The 18559-nt window shown below is 39.9% G+C and overlaps 1 protein-coding gene across 1 annotated transcript in view; it reads right to left on the bottom strand.

Moving 5' to 3' along the window:
- The window catches only part of LOC140647234 (uncharacterized), a gene marked incomplete at its 5' end in the record, with an annotated part of 149875 nt that overhangs the window by 61253 nt on the left and 70063 nt on the right, over positions 1-18559 (bottom strand). The window contains one exon of the mRNA XM_072851597.1: positions 16555-16694. Coding sequence (XP_072707698.1) covers positions 16555-16694 — 140 coding nt within the window. The remainder of the gene's footprint in view (positions 1-16554; positions 16695-18559) is intronic.

Consider the following 18559-nt stretch of genomic DNA (forward strand, 5'->3'; position numbering starts at 1 on the left):
AACAAAAGTCATTTCAAAACAAATGTTCTTTTCAAGATATCAAGATGGAATATTTCAAGGGTCTCCAAACTTTGTTCCATTTATCCTTTCCTGAATTTGAAGAAGCGTTAACACCAGCTCTTTCCCACAATTTCATTTTTTTTAAATCTTTGTTTTCCGGTGAAAAGTGTTTTGTCAAAAAAAACCCAGCCAAACAAACCTCAACCACAGCAGTAATACCACACATCCTTGATTCTGATGCGGTCGTATGCTTCCTCCATTTCAGTGGGTAGCTTGAGACAGATTGTAAAACACTGGTGTGTCACCCATTCCAGCACCACTCTGGCAAGGGTTGTGGCAGACCATGAGGAGTATCGAGATTGCACTTACAGTGAGGAGGAGTGCAAATTGAAAATACGTCTTCCATTGTGTGATCTAATCGATCTGGGGACTATCCTTATGCTGAGAGACTGTGCTCTGACTTGGCCGGAGGGCTGCCAGAGGCTGCGTGGGAGGACTGGGGAATGCTTGGCAAGTCCTGGAAAAGAAAGAGAAGGGGAGAACTCTGCACTGAGCAAGTCACCCCCCGGGATGCCACCGAAAGGCAAAACCAAGTTTTCACCACACCAATCAACCAGCTAAAAGGTGATTGTGGATCCATTTAACCAGTTAACATTAAGGTAGTGAAAAACCTGGACAATTTTCTGCAGTGGGCTTTAAAAATGTTTTTCCCACAAATCTTCTTTTCCTCCTTAGCAACAAATAAACTGGGACTCAATTGTAGACAAGGGCTTGGTGCAGAGTCTTGAACAATAAACTGGTTAGATTTATTTTAAGCAGAGTTGGATGACACAATGTTGGAAACATATGCAGCCAGCCTATGAGACTAGGCTTGGTTACAAAAGCATCCACCACCAGTCTATTTAAATTCAGAATGCCAAAGATTAAGAATGTTTGCTGTGAGCTACAGTTACTTGGGCTCTCTCACTGTAAATATGAACAAATCAGCACACAATCACACATACATCGCTTTTCTTTTACACTTCCTTTCTGTAAACAGCGCATACTTCCTCTTGTAAAAAGTGCGACTAAACTTCAGTTTTCCACCTGACATAACTGCCCTGCTGAAGCCACCAGATTTGCAAACTAATTCACACTGGTGAAGTATCTGATCTGTTTTCATTTTGCTTATTTTCTTAATATGCACTTGATGTTTTTTATTCTACCACTATGTCTGGAGATTTTAAAATGAATAGTAAGCTATCTTTCTAGTGCTGTGTAAGTACTAAAGCAATACATCGCTTTTATTTATCAGAATTATCAGAGTTCAATTCTGAAAAGTTAGTAGCAGGGCAACCAACAAAAGGGCTCTTCCAGGTACAAACCTATTCATTTTCCACTTTACTTGTGTGCAAGCTTATCCCCAAATAAAAGTCATCTCTACTGGGTGAAAGCACACTCTCTGTAGTCTTTGCTTGGAGATTTCTAATGAACACAAGGGGTGAAGGCATGCTCTGAGTCCAAGACTCTTACACTATCCAGACCAGCAGACTCAGACCCAGCAGGAAAGAAGGCAACACTCAGTAAACCTGGTTCATGTGGAGGCTGCAACTTTATTAAATGTAAACCACATTATGGGCTTATTTAAATTAATGGGCACAGTGGGTGCTCAACACCTCTGAAAGAGTCTGCACTAGGGATAGCCATAAAATTTTCCATTGAGACTGTTGTGTGAAGGGGAACTGAGACTTCTGACTAGCAGCGGTTGCCAGAAAACTGCCTTTCCATGGGAATTTTTTTCTTGATAAAATGTTCAGATTTTGGTGCTGAAAAAATAAAACTGTTTTGTTTCAGCAGTCCTTGTCATCAGAATTGGTAACCAGCTCTTCATTTGCACAGCCCACGTGCTGTGTGAGGCGCTCTTGCCAGATCACCTCACTTGGATATACCAGGGACAAATGTCCCAATGTGCAACTCAAAGGCTGAGAGACCCCACTGCATGGGGGACATGCATGCAGCCCACCTGGGGAGCCCTGACTTTAGAGGAAAACAGGGAGATGTGACACAGTGCCACAGCCAGGATACTGGACAAATGCTTTCAGGGGTAAACCCCCACCTCATGGTCCCCAGATGCACACCCTGATCATCTTCTCACTGAGTGAGACCCAAGTGCCATCCCCTCCACCCTCACCCCATGTACCCAGGTTTCCATCAAAGAAACGCAAGAGGACAGGCAGGGTAGGAGATCACCCCCATGACCTACCTCTGCCAAGAGGACCAGAAGACAGGGACCATGGAGGGTACCATGGGGCCTGCCTACGCCACGGCAGGCATGCAACCATGTGACAACCTTTCTGAACTGACCTACGTAATTCTTCTGGACTGGATGTTTCAACTTTGTTAAAAAGCTGTTGTTTTCTGGAACCGGGGGTGGGGGAAATCCTTTCCCTAAATTTTGTTAAAAAATTAGGGCCGTTAACTTAAGAATGGCTAAGGGAAAGTAGCGGGTGGTGTTTGAACAGCAACTCACCATGGTTATGAACAGTGAAAATCTCTACAAAATACTCAACTGAAAACCGAAGGAGAGTCTTTTCCAGTTAAAAGACAGGAGCACTGTATTGTAACTGGTTCTTGCAAGAAATACAAATATCTTGACTGAGTGAATGACAATTACTTGCATTATTGTCATACTTAAAATGTCAGTGTTCAATGATTGCTTTCAGCTCATAATAATAAATTCTAGACTTTTAAACATCAAAACCAATAAAGCTACATGGAGAGAATGTTTGTCATTGAAATAAAAATTATCCCAAATATAGACTCGAAGCATCATTTTTAAAAATAACAGAAATACTGCTGAAGTCATTTTATTAGCAGATAAATAAATATGGGAAGATAACACAACTGTGGCAATTAAGAAATTAAAATTAAGAATTACATAAATTGCTGTATTGAACTGTACGAAATGCAAATACATTTATACACAAATACCTTTAAATAAATAGATCTGCATTTATACTTTCACGTTTTGTATAACCCCCAATGTCGTGGGTGTAAAAGAAAAAACATACTGAGGATGGCCTGCAATAACTTAAAAACATAGTCTTTTGAATTAAAGTATTTTATATTCCTATTTCCAGTCATTTATAATGACAAGATAATGATTGACAGAATCACTGATAAACAGCAACTGTGTCCTTTTTATTTGCTTCCTAACACTCCTGGAAAGCTTTATAGTAAACAATTCAGAAGATAATGAAAGGTAAAACTTCCATCTGAAAAGGTTTGATTCAACAAAATTATTGGGACAATCACTTAGGTTAAGTGTTTAGCCCAGAGGGCAGTATAAAATTTCATCAAAATTCAAACCATGCATAAATGATCTCAACCTGCAGTGTCTATTTATACCACACAACATGTTAGTCACATTTTTCACTGCAGATTGAAAGTAATGATGAAGTAACAGATAAGGATGAAAGACTGGATATGTGCTATGCCACCCATGTATAATTCAGTTACTGGCAAACATGGATTAGAAAGTATCCTGCAACAGCATGTGTTTTTCAACTGCCTGAGAAAACCTGTGAACTACTAACGAGGCAAAGGGGACAGCAATGAAACCAGAAATATTCCGCATACACAAATTAGCTAAGTAAAGAAGAGAGATTTAATAAATCAGTGGGTCTGAAGCAAGGATTGAAAGACAAAAAGAAATGCAAATATGGATGAAAAGAATATTAGACTTTAATACGTTTTTAGGTTTGTTGTTTCTTTAAAAAATCACTGGGTTTTTTTAAACCCAGAGAACAAAGCAGTGTCAGTGCAAAAGGCATCATTTTTGTAAAGCCAAAATCTTCACATTTTGGTGAATACCATATAAAGAAAACCTCAGTGCAGACTTTCCATTTAAAGTGTAGAATACTGTCCTCAATCTCTAGGAAGAAATAACCACAGTGGAAAAAAGTTTATGCTCCTTCTTTTTCCAGTTGAAATTTTTGCTTTAGTTATTTCGGAGAGAATCTTTGAGCGATGAATTAAGAAAGATCTGTGATTTTTCATTTTAATCCTAAACAAAGACAAAACCTTTAGCTGATGACAGCCACTGAAACAAAATAATAACTACAGCACATCATGTTATTTATCAGCTGATTATGGATCACTCCACTGAGTGGATCAGCTATTCTCATACTCCTGCTACAGTTTTTGCCTAAACTATTAGAATCAGCTCCTTACATGTGTATAACCATTGAAATGACAGCAGTGACACTGACCTTCAGCTGAAGTTCTTGTTGTTGCTAAATGGTAAAGGCAAATGATTAATTGGCATTCCTTTTTTTTACTATTCTAGAAGCATCCAAGATGCTGGATGAACTAATAACATTGCCAGTTCATGCTTCAGAGACATCGTAATGTAGCATTGAAACTGCGTGGCGGAGAATTAAACATAAATGTAAGTTGAAAGCCATGTATGGGGCTGTGCTTTCGTTCGACATCACACTAGTCTCAGCAGTCTCAGGTTATCATCACTCTAAGCAGAGCTAGATGTTAGCTGCCTTTTTGCAGAAGATGGGATTAGAGGAAAGACTTCATAGATATCAAGAGGAGTTCTCCCCAAGTAAAAAGGAGAGGTTAAAGCTGCACGTGGAAGTAGCGGCAAGGGGAGATGAGAGCTGATACCTTTGGATGTAGAGTAACATCAGCACAAGACACGCTACTGAAAAGCAGAAAGAGGCTAAGTAGTAGAGGACCTTACAAATGACTGGGAAAGATTATAGTATGACAGATGCCTCCAATGATAGCTAATTTAAATGCCATTAGGTGCATTATATTTCACATGTAGACAGTCTACAGTATGATGGAAAGTATTACAGTAGGTTAGCATGAAAGTTTACGCTTCAGTCAGAGTGAATTGTCATCACTCCACTGGAAATGGCACTTTAACAACTTACCTCAGCTGAGGATCTGCCCCTTTGTATTACTGCAGCATTTGCTGTCTTTAGCAAAACACTCAGAGCAGATGCTAAAGCTGGTGGAACTTAAGCAAGTTTCTGCTGACTCATTGCCCCAAAAGAGACATTAGAACAAAGATAATGAATGTTCAAGCATTATACAGCATTTTTAGTGTATTTTGCTGTTCTAAGCTTCCCATTTCTTTCAAAAAGGGTGATATTAAATAAAACATTTTTCCCAATTAGCATTTTTACATCTCTATATTTAGTGCAATGCTGCCATTCTTCCAATGAAGTCTAGGAAAATGGCAGAATGAAGCCTGGAGTACATTATTTTGAGCCGATTTCCCTGTAATGTTAGTAAACAGTTTGATGCACGATGTCACTAGTAGCACTATTCTCTCTTGTCTTCCCTCATTTAATGAAAATCTGTGAAATAAATGCTACAAGGCAGTACTGCTGGCATGACAAATTCCAAGCCAATAAGTCTTGCAGTTGCCAAGATGTAAGCTCTGAAACTTGGCATTTGGCATTCAGAACTAGATAACCTTACTATAGTAACTACATTCACTGTATCTACAAGAGGGATGAATAAATCAACAATAATTGAACTACTAAAAGTGTCTAATTTCCAGCATAGTGCTTCAAGCAACAACTGAAATTAAAAAACTGTTAAAACACAGCTACATACCCATACAATCTTGTCATGAATGCACTGAAGCAAAGGTTAACAAAAAAGAATGAATATGCATGCTTTGCTAAAAGTAGCGTTCCTTGATCTACAGTAGTGATGAACTGTATAAATGTCAGGTCCCATCTAAGTCCCACGGAGCTTCGTGTTCCCAGTAGCAAGAATTTTTTATTGTTCCTGTAACATTACTCAAAGTAGGGAAAAGGCTACTCCTGGTGCATGTGGAATGCAGTCCCTATTCTGAAGCCTGGCAGTGTTTCCAAAGTGAACAATGATCATAAACCCTTGAAATATGGCTGGTATCTCCAGGGCCTGATCCAAAGCCCAGAGAAGGCAAATGGGAAGATTCCACACGGCTGCAGTTTTGTGCGGGCCAGGCTTAAAATATTACTTCTTTTGTCACTTGATTCCATAATTGAGAATTTCTAATATTGCCCAAGTCAGATTTCACTGAATTTCCCATCCACTCATCTTTTCTCCCACTGTTAATTTTTATTTAAAAAGTACAGGACTGGAAATCTTTAGGAAAATAACTAGCACAGTAGGTTAAATAGACTCAGTGCTTTGGAGAAACAGGATAGTCTAATAAACAGAGCTTTTAATGTAATACGTTTCCACACTAATACACAGGAGACAACCTACCATGGAGACACCAGCCTGCTGTATGCCACTTTGAAAACGCTCTCCCAGAATTAATTCAGACTGAATATTAGCATAGGATGGATGCATTCACCTGGGGAACTAACTAAAAATAATAGCCAATTTACCAATGAACTAGAGTAGGATTTTTAATCTCCCATGACTCTGCAGATCGGTGGCAGTACACTAGAGTCACACCTCTGTGACTGCAGCACAGCTGGCGTTAAGCTTTTGGGTATATGCAATCACAAGGAATTGCTGGAAGCCACTGAGATGCTGGATGGAGCCATTCCTTGGGCCACCATTTGGAGGGTCCTGCTATGATCTTAGCACCCGGGCAGCTCGTTTATTAGGGACTGATTACAAATATCAAGGAAGCATATTTCCATCTAAAGCCACTAAAAGATCATTTGTTTCCAGGACTAGCTATTGACCTTCTTTTGGGACCTCAAATCTGGAAATTTGGTATTTATTCAGTTTTGGCCTTGAGGAAAAATATATAGGCATATGGTTGCTAAACCTTTAATTTATCATATTTTTCCTGAAAGCTGGGGAATAAGAGAGATACTACCACAGTGGAGATGCTGGTTCTTATAGCTACCTCCAGGAAAACTGGGGACTGTTTTCAAACGGTTTGTGTACTTACGTATATAATGCATGTACAGACGGGGAAGTATTTCTCCACATGCACTGTGTGGGATAGTGAATGCTTTGTCACGTGATGAACTGGACTGAATATGCATCTTTCGCCCTCTGCCATTTTGTAGGTCAAACTCTAAATATGATGTACATATGTTAAAGCCAGAGAGGGAAAGGCAGATACTCAGAGACGAGATAATCTTTTCTTTCCTCAAAATTCCTGCCACATCTAAGGCTAAATTGAATACTTGTGGCATGAACATACATCCGAGTGTCTTTTAGAAGCTGAGGATCATGATGCAATGTTTTGAAACGGAAATGATTCCACCTTTGAAATACTATAACTTACCAAACAACCAAAAACGTTAGAAGGCCCCTGTACTACACTTAACTGAAATGCAAGGCATATACAAACAGACAGTTACCCTGCATAAAATGATACACACGATGGTTAAGGGTGGCATTGTTTCCTCTATATAAAGCAAACTTCAAAGGGAACAGTAATTTTTGGATTAATGGACAAACAATGCAGAACAAATTACATCAGTAGTTAGTTAAAAGCTCTGTAAAATAGCTTGTCCTCTATTTCTGGGTAATGGGACTGATCAAGGAATGGGATTTTTTTTTTCCATCCCCAGCTCTCTTCCCCTGCAATTGTTTAGACTGCAGGATTAACAGTCAGAGAGGGCATCTCTGCACATTGTGAGAAAGACACAGCATTCAGTACAGCTGCAAGAAAGGCTGAACCAGGAGTGTCATCACTGTGAACCCCATAAAACAAACCATCTGGCATGTTCTCAGTCATTATCTCTCAGCGGAGACCTAAAACAAAAACTGGGATAGGTCCAGGTACCAGCCTGAGAAACTTACAAGGACAAAGTACACTGGAGAGCTACCTAGTCTGTTTAAAACTAAGCTCAAGACAGTGATTCACACCTTCATAACATTCAAGCATCACTACTGCAAATTCCGTTTGTTGGACTTCCTCTTAAATCAAAAAGCAATAAATTGTAGCTTATTCAGAATTTTGTAACCAGACTTCCAAACCTAGGGGGTTGGGTTGGATTTTGGGATCCAAGGCCAGGCAAATGACAGATCCCCTCTGTCCTTTCTTATCCACCTTTCTTATCACTGCCCTGTCCCAATTTGACATTTCCAGGGAGGGAGACACTGCATTCCACCTAAAGCAAGGACAAAATACATGGGGTGAAATATTGGTCCCACTAGGTGATCGAGGAGGAGGATTTTGACAGTTGTCCACACGTCTACCATCACCTCTGAGATAAGAAGAGAGAGTCACCAGTTACAAGGCCCATATTTGCCCAAACTTTCCTGCTTCTGCTCTTTTCAGCTTACCATCACAGCTTCTTGTCCCCACCCTTTGCAAAGTGTCTCAGTTTATACTGTAAACCTGTAAGGGCAGAGATCCTCCTAACTTATCTGGCTGTTTTGTCACACATCACTGTATATTTAATAATAATTATGCCTCTGCAGAGGTATTTTATTCTGATAGATTCAGAACTATCCCACCAGGATCTTCAGCTACTTATTCATTTTGCTACAGGCTACAACAGAAAGAGTTAGAGAATTTACTGAAATAACAAAGTCATTTTACAAACATATGGTCTATGCTTCTGTGCCACAGCAGTGACAGATAAAAAGCAGCAATCTATCATATTTTACTCTCCACACTGTACTCAATAGTATCCAAAATGTGGTACCCATTTTGCTACTAATGCACATGTATAACTCCCACTTATTTACTGTAGTGCCCTGAAGATGTGACAGTTAGCGATGTAATGCACTTATTATTTTTATTCATGCTATTCATTAGAGATGACCGTGTATGGCGCACTTATAGCTTTGCTTTTCTTCACTAGTCATCAGTAATGTCATCTTTTCTAGCTCATGAAAACAAAATGTGTATTAAATGACAAACAACAACCAAATCTCTCTCTACCCAATGTTTCACAGCTAGCTTGCCAAGTCTTCTACCTTCCTATGAGTCTGAATAAACTAAAGAGCAACTCAGCTATGTCAAAAAGTACTTTTGTGCTGAGCAGGAATCAAGGCTGAACGGTGTGAAATGCTTGTAAGGGAGAAATGCTGGCAGTACTCTCTCGGAGGCACTTTGACTGTCCTTGTGGCAAAGGCTCCAACAACTTTGGGAGCCCAGGCTGCTTGTTGACTGGAGAGTCAGCGTTCCCAGTATTTAAAAAGAGAAACTAGTGATTTCTGTCAAACAGCTACATGATAGCCATATTCTGTCATCATACCAAGCTTTTCCCTAACTACTGCCAAATTTGAACCATCTTTTTTCACATTTACAGAATAGGAGTTCTCTAAGGGGGAGAAGGAGAGTGGGGAAAAAAGCATTTTTGCATGGAATTATAAACCTGCTCTCCTGGAGAGGACTAGGTCAAATTGTGAATTGCTCCAGCATCGGGGAGCATTTGCCTGCTCTTCCAGATCCATCACGTATAATCATATAACAACCACACAAGTCCCTTGCCAGGATCTGTAGGAAAACTTGGTTTTCGTACTGAAGTTGCTTAAGGACTGAGCTCACTGCTCCTTTCTGCTCAAGAACATGAAAGCCAGTAGAAAAAGAAAAAAGAAAAAACAAACAAACAAACATCTCCCTGGCATCTTCAGTGAGTGATCACTCACTGATCACTCTCAATTCACACTCTCCACTGAGTGATTTGTATCACTAATTTCTCTTCTCCATTGCTCAAGGCCAGCTCTCAGCTAGCAGAGTTCTGCAGGTCTGGAACCTGCAGGACGAAGGCCAGCTGCTGCCAACTCTTTTAATCATCTCAAACATATAAATAAAATTATTGTTGAGCATAATTGCACTGAAGTCCATAGGTACTCGCAATAGTAAGTGTTCCCCTGTCACCATAACAACACCAAATTCCAGCAAAATCAAATGTGCGCATAGGCATTGGAGTGCTTTGCAAAAGACCCTTGTAAAAGACAGTTCTGAATACAGATTCATGTTTCCTTAGCATGTATTTTCAATCCTTAAATTGTTACTTCCTATTTTTCCAGCAGTTTAGATAAACTTTAACATAATTTAAGACATCCTAATATTGGGGTGAAACTGAAGGCAATTTAGGCAATACTAAATACTGCGTAATCCATGGAAATGAATGGGTTGTAGCTAGAATGGGTCCCTAATGTCCATAACTTGCTGAAGGTGAGCATGGCCGAAAATATTTAAGCAGGCTACTATAGGAGGAACCAAAGACAGAATTTATAGATTATAAATACAGACACCCAGCTTTCTCTCTGGCACTGCTAGAACATAAAGGCAACCATGCTTTTCATTGTCTAAACTGCTAGTCACCTCCCAGGATTTACAAACTCCTTATTAACTCTGAACATCCAAATCTATGTTCTTCTGCCACTTAAATTACACAACCTGGATTTGGACAGAGAGGGAGCAGACTCCAGATGCCTGCACCTTTTTGGTGATTTCAAATTTGTTTCCAAACAGTTTGGTCCCCTCTGTCTTCTCCTCTACATCTGAATCATCAGCAGGAGATACACATCATTTCTTATTCACCTTTCACTTGCACCATTTTACCACAATGCACTGGTACAGGGATATATTTCTGCAGTTGCACAAGACAGCAAAGAAATACAGTCTCCGTAAATGTATGCAGTCCATTGGACTTTGCCCATTTATGAACCATACTGTATAATAAAAGAAGCAACAGACAGCTTCAGAAAAATCAAAGGGAATAGGAAAGATGCCATAGCCATATTTAATGATTTGTCCATAGGATAATTTCCAAAAAGCAAACTTTTACCGCGACAGAAAAATCCCTGGCAAAACTAAGACTAAAGCAAAAACTCCACAGAAATATGTACCGATCTGCTGTAAAAATTCAGTCTGCAAAGATGTGAGGACATGCACCAATGTAAACACCGATCTGACATCTGAATACATGAAAAAAAAAAATTCCATCACCTGTGTCCTGCTATGACTTGCCTGCAAAACAAAACTCCCACAAAGAGTACAGAATCAGGACCAATCCTGGTGGCACTCTGTACTCACACAGTCAAAGCTTAAGCATTTTTAGGAACAACATGTGAAAGATTTGAAGGCATCCAAAGAAAACTGCAGGACTTCTGATTTCTCCTAAGAGGTAAAGCTTGGCCTGCCTTTAAATCTCCATCTTGAAAAATATTAACTAGATTCCACTTCAAAATGGAATTAGAAACAATGAAAAAGGGTTTAGGTGGACTATCAGAAGTTACTGAGAAACAGTTTCTTGAAGTAATTTTTAAACGATTAGCACTTTTTAAAGCAAGCAATAAAGAGCTAGTCTCCCTTTCACAAAGAAAGTTGAATGCCTACTCTTAATGGCAATATTTTATATATAGTGCATGAAGCAGATCCTACTAGGACAGCTATAAAAAACTGGTAAAATTTGACCTTTGATTTTAGGTAAATGTTACATATTTGAATAAAAGGTTGCATTTATAGGCAGTTGTAGAATTCTTCTTTTATTTTAGTGAAATCTTTAGAAGAGCTCAAGGGAGAATCCAGGGAAACTTTTTAAACAGGCAACACTAATTTTGAACAAATTTTAAACACTCAGACAGGGATTTTCCTCCAAAGTATAATTCATCACCCTCCTTACTTGGTGTAAATTCAATCTGTTCTGTTTGTATGACATAAACAACAAGCAGTTTCACAGGAATGAGGCAAACCATATGTGAAGGTGTTTTAGAAAGCACAACAGGGAATACACCAAGCAAAGAAGCATCTGCATTTATTTCAATGTCAAATCACATGTGTATTATAAAGGGAAAGTTTATTGTTTTTATTAAAAAACAACTTTACTATACTGTGCTGTTTACAGTTAACTCTTCCTGCCCCTCAGTGTCCTCATTGATTTGGCCAAAAAACCCCCAGCAGGTAAAATCGTAAAGGCTACAGGTGCAGAGGCAGGGTTGCAAAGGGGTCTTCAACCCCCTCTGCCCTGCCCAGGCTGGTGTATGCTGCCAAGAGCCTGTTTCTTCTCCATCCTCTCCTTGCTACTCCTCTTGGACCAGGGCTGCATCTGCTGATGGCTGTAAGTGAGAACCAAAGCCTGGCCCACCCTCGCTGGATTTCAGAGGTGCGAGAATATAAATCTAGGTTTATTTCTTAATGATGCCTGCATGCAGTGGGACACCGGCTTGTCTCCTGTCTCAAGATGCTGTCTGATCCTGCACTGATGCTGCACCGACCAGCCTGCAGCCAAGCTACTACAGGCATCACACAGCACTGTTGCACGAGGCGCTGGGTATTCCCCCACAAAAGGCAGTACTCTACAATAAATTATTTTTACAGAAGCTGGCCAGAGTCAGCTTAACACATTTGGAGTTCAGGAGAAAATATTTCAAAGCAGCATTTAGCCTGGGTATGAGCTACAGGCACGTTGTTAAAAAGCTAATTGCACGGAGACAAAGGATGATCGTTACTTTTATATTAGTGTGTAATATTAACCCTTAAGAGTTGTGTTTGATGATAAGTTTTGGTGATTGAAACTGCTAGTTCATTATTTATATTTAAACTCAAGCTTGAAGGTTCCTAGAGTCACAGAAAGTGTTTATGTCATTATTTTTTTTGTATTAAGACAGATAAAAGTTTTTGAAATCTGGGATCTTTTTTCTATCTCCTCTAACACTATGCATAAAAAGCAGTGTTAAAGTGCTGAGGTGCTGAAATTATTTCTCAAATCTGTATTTATTATGCACTTTCAGGAAATCTGGCTTTATAGTGACAAATAGACATGAAGAACAATTTTTCCTCAAGTTTTGCTTGTTTCAGGGAACAGAAGAACAGGGCTAGAAAGCTTCTGACAGCAGGTTTTGGGCTGCAAGGGTCAAAATTCCTCCAAACATTTTCTCTCGCAAGGTTATAGATTTCACCTGTCTTATTTACACAAGAACCACTAAAAATATTCATGTTCTGCTGCAGGTTACACAGGCTTCTAGTTCCAGAAACACACATTTCTGAGAGAAGGGAGGTTCAGAGATGCCGTGGCGGGAGAAAAAGTCCTGGGGTGGGCTCTCCAGAAGGTCTGCAAAAGCACTCAGTGGCTGTTTAGCAGCTACCGGGCTGTGACCGCGGCTGACCACATCAACGGCGTGCACCTCCCTGTAATATGTGACCACGTTTGTCTGTTGTCTTAACCACTTCTCCCTCATCTTATGTTTTGGACTCATCCCCGTCACCACCAATTCACTGGACCTAAGCAAAAGCCTGCTGCTTTCAGCAAGGCTGTATGTGGGCACAGTGGAAAAGTCACTCGTGTAGGCTGCAAGATCGAAGCTGAAGGCTGCGGGCTTCTGCAGCCAGAATGATCTTTTTATTACATATGTGTATAATGCCCACTGTAAGGAGGTTTGACTATGGCCTACGGACGTGAGACACCACTGTCAAATTAATATGAATGGAAAAGGACAGGCATGCTATAGCAATGGAAACAAAAAAATATCACAATTATCAGAAAAATATTTGTGATCACAAAAGAATATTTTGCTCGTACTCGCCAATCTCCCCTTTGGCAAGCCCTACAAGAAAAGAGAAGATGAGAGAGAGGAAGGAAGAGAGAAAAAAATACAGGGAGAGGCAGGGGGAGAGAGGGGGGGGGAAGAGAGAGACTGAGACAGAGTGGATACTTTTAACTTCTCACAGTACAACACTAGCTTTTAATTAATACAGGGTATGTACAACTTTGAAGACTGTTGGTTGTGCAGTATTTTATGATAAATACATTTTATGGGATTTTGTTTTTAAAGAGGATTTTGTAAAATAACCTAGCCCAATAAATGATTTACCAGCTGCAATAAAAGATCAAGGAAATTGCTCAGATTGCATCTTGGAGCATCTAAAACTCTGAAGTTTATGGAGATCTAAGCTGCCCCCAGATCTACAGTCCTATTAAAAATTTTTGTAGTAGCTAATTATCTTGCATTGCATTTTTTAAAAGGTAGCAATCCTAGCAGAGAGGAAGGTCTGGAAACAAAGAGGAGTTGACGCTCTTTGATGGAGAAAGTAGGAGAGCAGGAAAGGAGAAGAGACAGACAGAAGTGAGTAACAACTGAAACATCACGCTGGTATGGTAACAAATGGAACTAAGAATTCATAAGGTATCAGATACTCCTTCAATCACACAGGGAAACTGAACTAACTCTAAGTTTAAAAAAAAATATATTATTAAGGACACATTCTTTACATGGCATGCTAAGTGTAATATCTGTATTACTTGATCAAGAGTGGAGTAATTTGTTTTCCTATTTTTTCCTTTCTGATAAAGATGACGTTTTACCATGAGCAAAGCAGAAAGCAAAGAAATGCTCTCTAAATTCTGTTTTGTTTCTCCCAACCTCATGGGACTTTCATGTAATAGATAAGTAAATAAAGCAAGCGCTGGTCCTTATTTCAAACAGGATAACAGAGACAGTAAATAGAATGGCATCTTGAAATAATAAAATATTAGCCTCAGCTGTCTTCACAGAAGGATGGGCAGCACAGTCACGATGAAGCATGCCTTGTAGTCTTTGTTTTGTACCAGGAATATACGGTTCATGCCCTGTAAGTTACTGTGCTCAGACATACCTCTGCCCCCCCAGGGAACCCTAGTGAAGCCAGTGTCCCCACAGGCATGGGGCTCCAAAGTCAACTGGGCTTCCTAGGAAAGCATAAAGAAAGGAAAAGTAAAAGAAAAAGGAAGAAAGAACCATTATTTTTTCTTGGTCCCCAAATCAGACGGCAAGATGCATGCCAGGTTAAGACAAATGCCTTTTCCTTCTGCTCTTCTGGGCACCTTGTGCAATCGCAGAGCCCATGGGCTTCAAAGCCTGGGGCCAGGCTGCTGCAGGGACAGCGACCAGAAACCAGTATGTGCTCCAGGAGTGCCTCAGTGCTAAGGAAAGATGGACTCGGGCGCCTTTCCCAGCACTTTCAAGGTGAACAACTTTGAGAAGAATAAAGGATCAATGCTGCTGACTTTAAACATTAATTGTATCACTGTAACTCTGCAAGACACAGAAGAGAGACAGCGAAGTTCACCACCACAGAAAGCAAGCACCTTGAGACAGAAAGGGTTAATGGTAACTTGGTTAATTTAATTTGAAAATTGAGGTAGGTAAAATAAAACAGTGGGAGCCAGCAAGGATATTTGGATGAACACTGCTACTCTAAAATTTATTCTTAAATTATGGCCGGGATGGGGGAGTCCTTAATTGAACAAAATAACCACAATGAATTCAGCAGAATTATGGGAGTCTAATTATATGATTGTGTGTTATTTTTCCACTTGATTGCTGCCTCCTGCAATACTCAGGGCTGACCACCTCTAGGGTTGAGTTCAGATTTCTGTAGTGAAAACACACTTTGTCTGTAGGGTCTTTACCTAACTTTCTGCCAAACTTTAAAGACACCAAGTGAATGTGGCAAGTGAGAGCAGGGAATGACAGGACTAGTGATGCTGAAGGCTGCTTGGCTTGTCTGATTAGGTAATCCTGCTTTCGAATGTTTTGATAGGGAAGTCATTTAAAACTAAATTTTCACAGACATCCACCCTATTCTGTTGCTCATTTTCTGGGTGCTTTATTTGAAACTCTAGAGGCTGATTTGCAGAGGAACATAGATGCCAGAGATGTACATTACAGCTGGGTTTTGAACATTCAAAACACAAGACAGAGCTATGTGAAAGACTATCAGATAATTTCATTTAGTGAAGGACTGGGTCTTCATTGTTTTCTACTAATTACAAATAACTGTCCAACTTTTGCAATTACCTTGAAGATGAAATCCCAGGAAAATAATTATAAGTAAATGAAAAGATTTCATTTTGATGCAGTCTTTTTAATTTCACTTTAATTTATCTTTTCATTTTAAGTCGTTCCCCATATGTGTATTTTATAACAGAGAAAAGTAATAATATTTAAAGTAACATCCAAGAAAGGTAGTGAATTGCTCTTAAAATGCTGAAAAGATTTTGTTAGAAATTCTCTTTCATTTCATCCCCTGACACAGCTTCTCAAAGCGACGCAGCAATGTCAAAATTGCAGACAAAAAATGCTTCCAAATTTTTTCTAATCAACTTCAATCATAAATAATACTAAGGATTCAAAGAAAATCCAAGTCTTTGGTTATTTATAAGTGATAGAAATATCTTACCTCATATCCCTATCTGTGAAGGTGAAATAACAGCCCTTCCTTACTTCACAATGATTTTGTGAAGAAAAAGTAACTCTTATTTGTAAAGTAGTAACTCTTATTTGTAAATCTTATTGGGAAGGAAAGTAGGAGGAAATTAGTAATTCTGAATTCCAGGCAGGGTCTGTATGTTGTCAATAAGGCCAGGGGCCACAGTGACCAAAAAGCAGAAAATAAAATACTTAATATTTACACAAATAAATAGCGCACACAAAAAAATGAGATCTGTGGAAGAATAGCATATGATGTCATAATCATAACATGCATGCACAAAGGGGACAAACTGACATTGCTTAGGTAATTGTCAACCTATGTTTGGATTTTGCAACCTAATAACATTCATCTGAATGTAGATGATACAAGCATAATACAAGAATAACAATGCATGCTTTTGGGTTGTGAAACTATTTGATGCTGAGATTACTTACCACACAGAAAAAGTATATTTCTCTAACTCCTCCAAGTAAAAAATGCTCTCTGCAGATGCTTTCCCTTCTTCTAGGCTTGCATTGTTCCCAGGGCCCCATTTTTCTTGATAACATTGGTCAGATGGGTTATTCCAGCTGATCTTTAAATTAAAAGAAAAAACAAGTTAGAATAATAAGCTGGGCAGAGCTAGCAAAGTAAGAGCTGACAGTTTCACCCTGTTTTGAACTTCTAGCTCTGTTTTACTCCTCACTCTAAAACAAACCTGGAAAACAGCAGTGGCAAAGCTGGCTCAAAATGCTTAAGAATAGAATAGAACAGAATAGATTATTTCCGTTGGAAGGGACCTACAATGACCATCTAGTCCAACTGCCTGACCACTTCAGGGCTGACCAAGGTAAAGCATGGTATTAAGGGCATTGTCCGAATGCCTCTTAAACACTGACAGGCTTGGGGCATCAACGACCTCTCTAGGAAGCCTGTTCCAGTGTTTGACCACGCTCTCGGTAAAGAAATGCTTAATGTCCTGTCTAAACCTCCCCTGATGCAGCTTTGAACCATTCCCATGCATCCTGTCACTGGATACCAGGGAGAAGAGCTCAGCACCTCCCTCTCCGCTTCCCCGCCTCAGGAAGCTGTAGAGAGCAATGAGGTTGCCTCTCAGCCTCCTTTTCTCCAAACTAGGCAAGTCCAAACTCCTCAGCTGCTCCTCAAAGGACATTCCTTCCAGCCCTGTCACCAGCTTTGTTGCACTCCTCTGGATGCATTCAAGGACCTTCACATCCTTCTTAAATTGTGGGGCCCAGAACTGCGCACAGAGTATTGTTCAGTGAATTGATTTATGTTCCTGTAGGCCTGTGGTTTGACAAACCCTCTCAAGGAGGCGTAAGCTCGTGCTGACACCAGAAGAAGTCATCCAGCCTTCCTCTACCTGCTCACTTTTTCCTGTGTTGCACACCACACTCCGTCAGCACCAGAATTTGGACATCCACATAATAAAACATATGGAGGGAACTGACCTGGGAAGGGAATTAATGCTGTTTGGCCTCTTTTCTTTTCCTTTTATTAACTGGGTTAGCTCTCAGCTGGACCCATTCTGATCCAGGCCACCCTGCAGTGGTGCCAACACAAGGGAGGAGAGGGACAGTACTGCATCTTTCAGCGCTGGTGGCAGTTTATGCTGTTTTAAACTATTCCTTGAGCTACAGAGTACAGAATCCTAATCTGTGCTCATCTCTGGAATAACGTTTTTGCACGCACAGGGCCTGATTCAGCACTGGTATCACCTCTCTCTGGAGTGACCGGCAGGTTCCTTGCATGCTCAGCATTATCGCCCCTGGACAGAGCGCCAAACATCACTTCCACCAAGAGATACAATGAGGTCATAACTTACCAAACAGACACCTGCAGGTGACTTCATGAAGCTGTCTATTAACACCTTCCTAGGCACAATACCAAACTCTGTAAAGGGTTTGTTAACATTTAGTGAACAAGCCCAGAGAGAACAAAGGGATGCAAGTTAAAACCAGTTATGCTTGAACTAGAAATAGGACTCCCTTTTTGTTCTTTCTTTTAGACAGGGAGATGGAAAGCATACTGTTTAGAGGTAATCACAAAGGGAAATTTTGGTTCTCCATCCCTTGACGCTGATTTTATGGAGCAAGTGGTTGAAATTTTCTAGCCTATACTAGAAGCTAACCTAAATGATTTAAGGTCCTTTTTGACTGTCACATTTATGAAATCTGTAATGAACAAAACATCCAAGTTTACTCTGTAGATCTCAAAAAATCTGAGTTTCCAGGGAACACAGCGTTGGCATTAGATATAGTCACATCACTCCATACTTTGCTAATTACGAAAACTACAAAGTTGTTGGTTTTTTGTTTTTTTAACTCAGTAAACTGTTTTGCTCTAAAAGGCAAATTTGAATTCTGAAGCTTGGATTACATAGACTTCATCCACATTTTGAATTTTAATTTAAGGCTCATGGACATAACAGACAGAGGT

The sequence above is a fragment of the Ciconia boyciana genome, chromosome 2, assembly GCF_034638445.1.
Source record: "Ciconia boyciana chromosome 2, ASM3463844v1, whole genome shotgun sequence".
Classification (NCBI taxonomy): Eukaryota; Metazoa; Chordata; class Aves; order Ciconiiformes; family Ciconiidae; genus Ciconia; species Ciconia boyciana.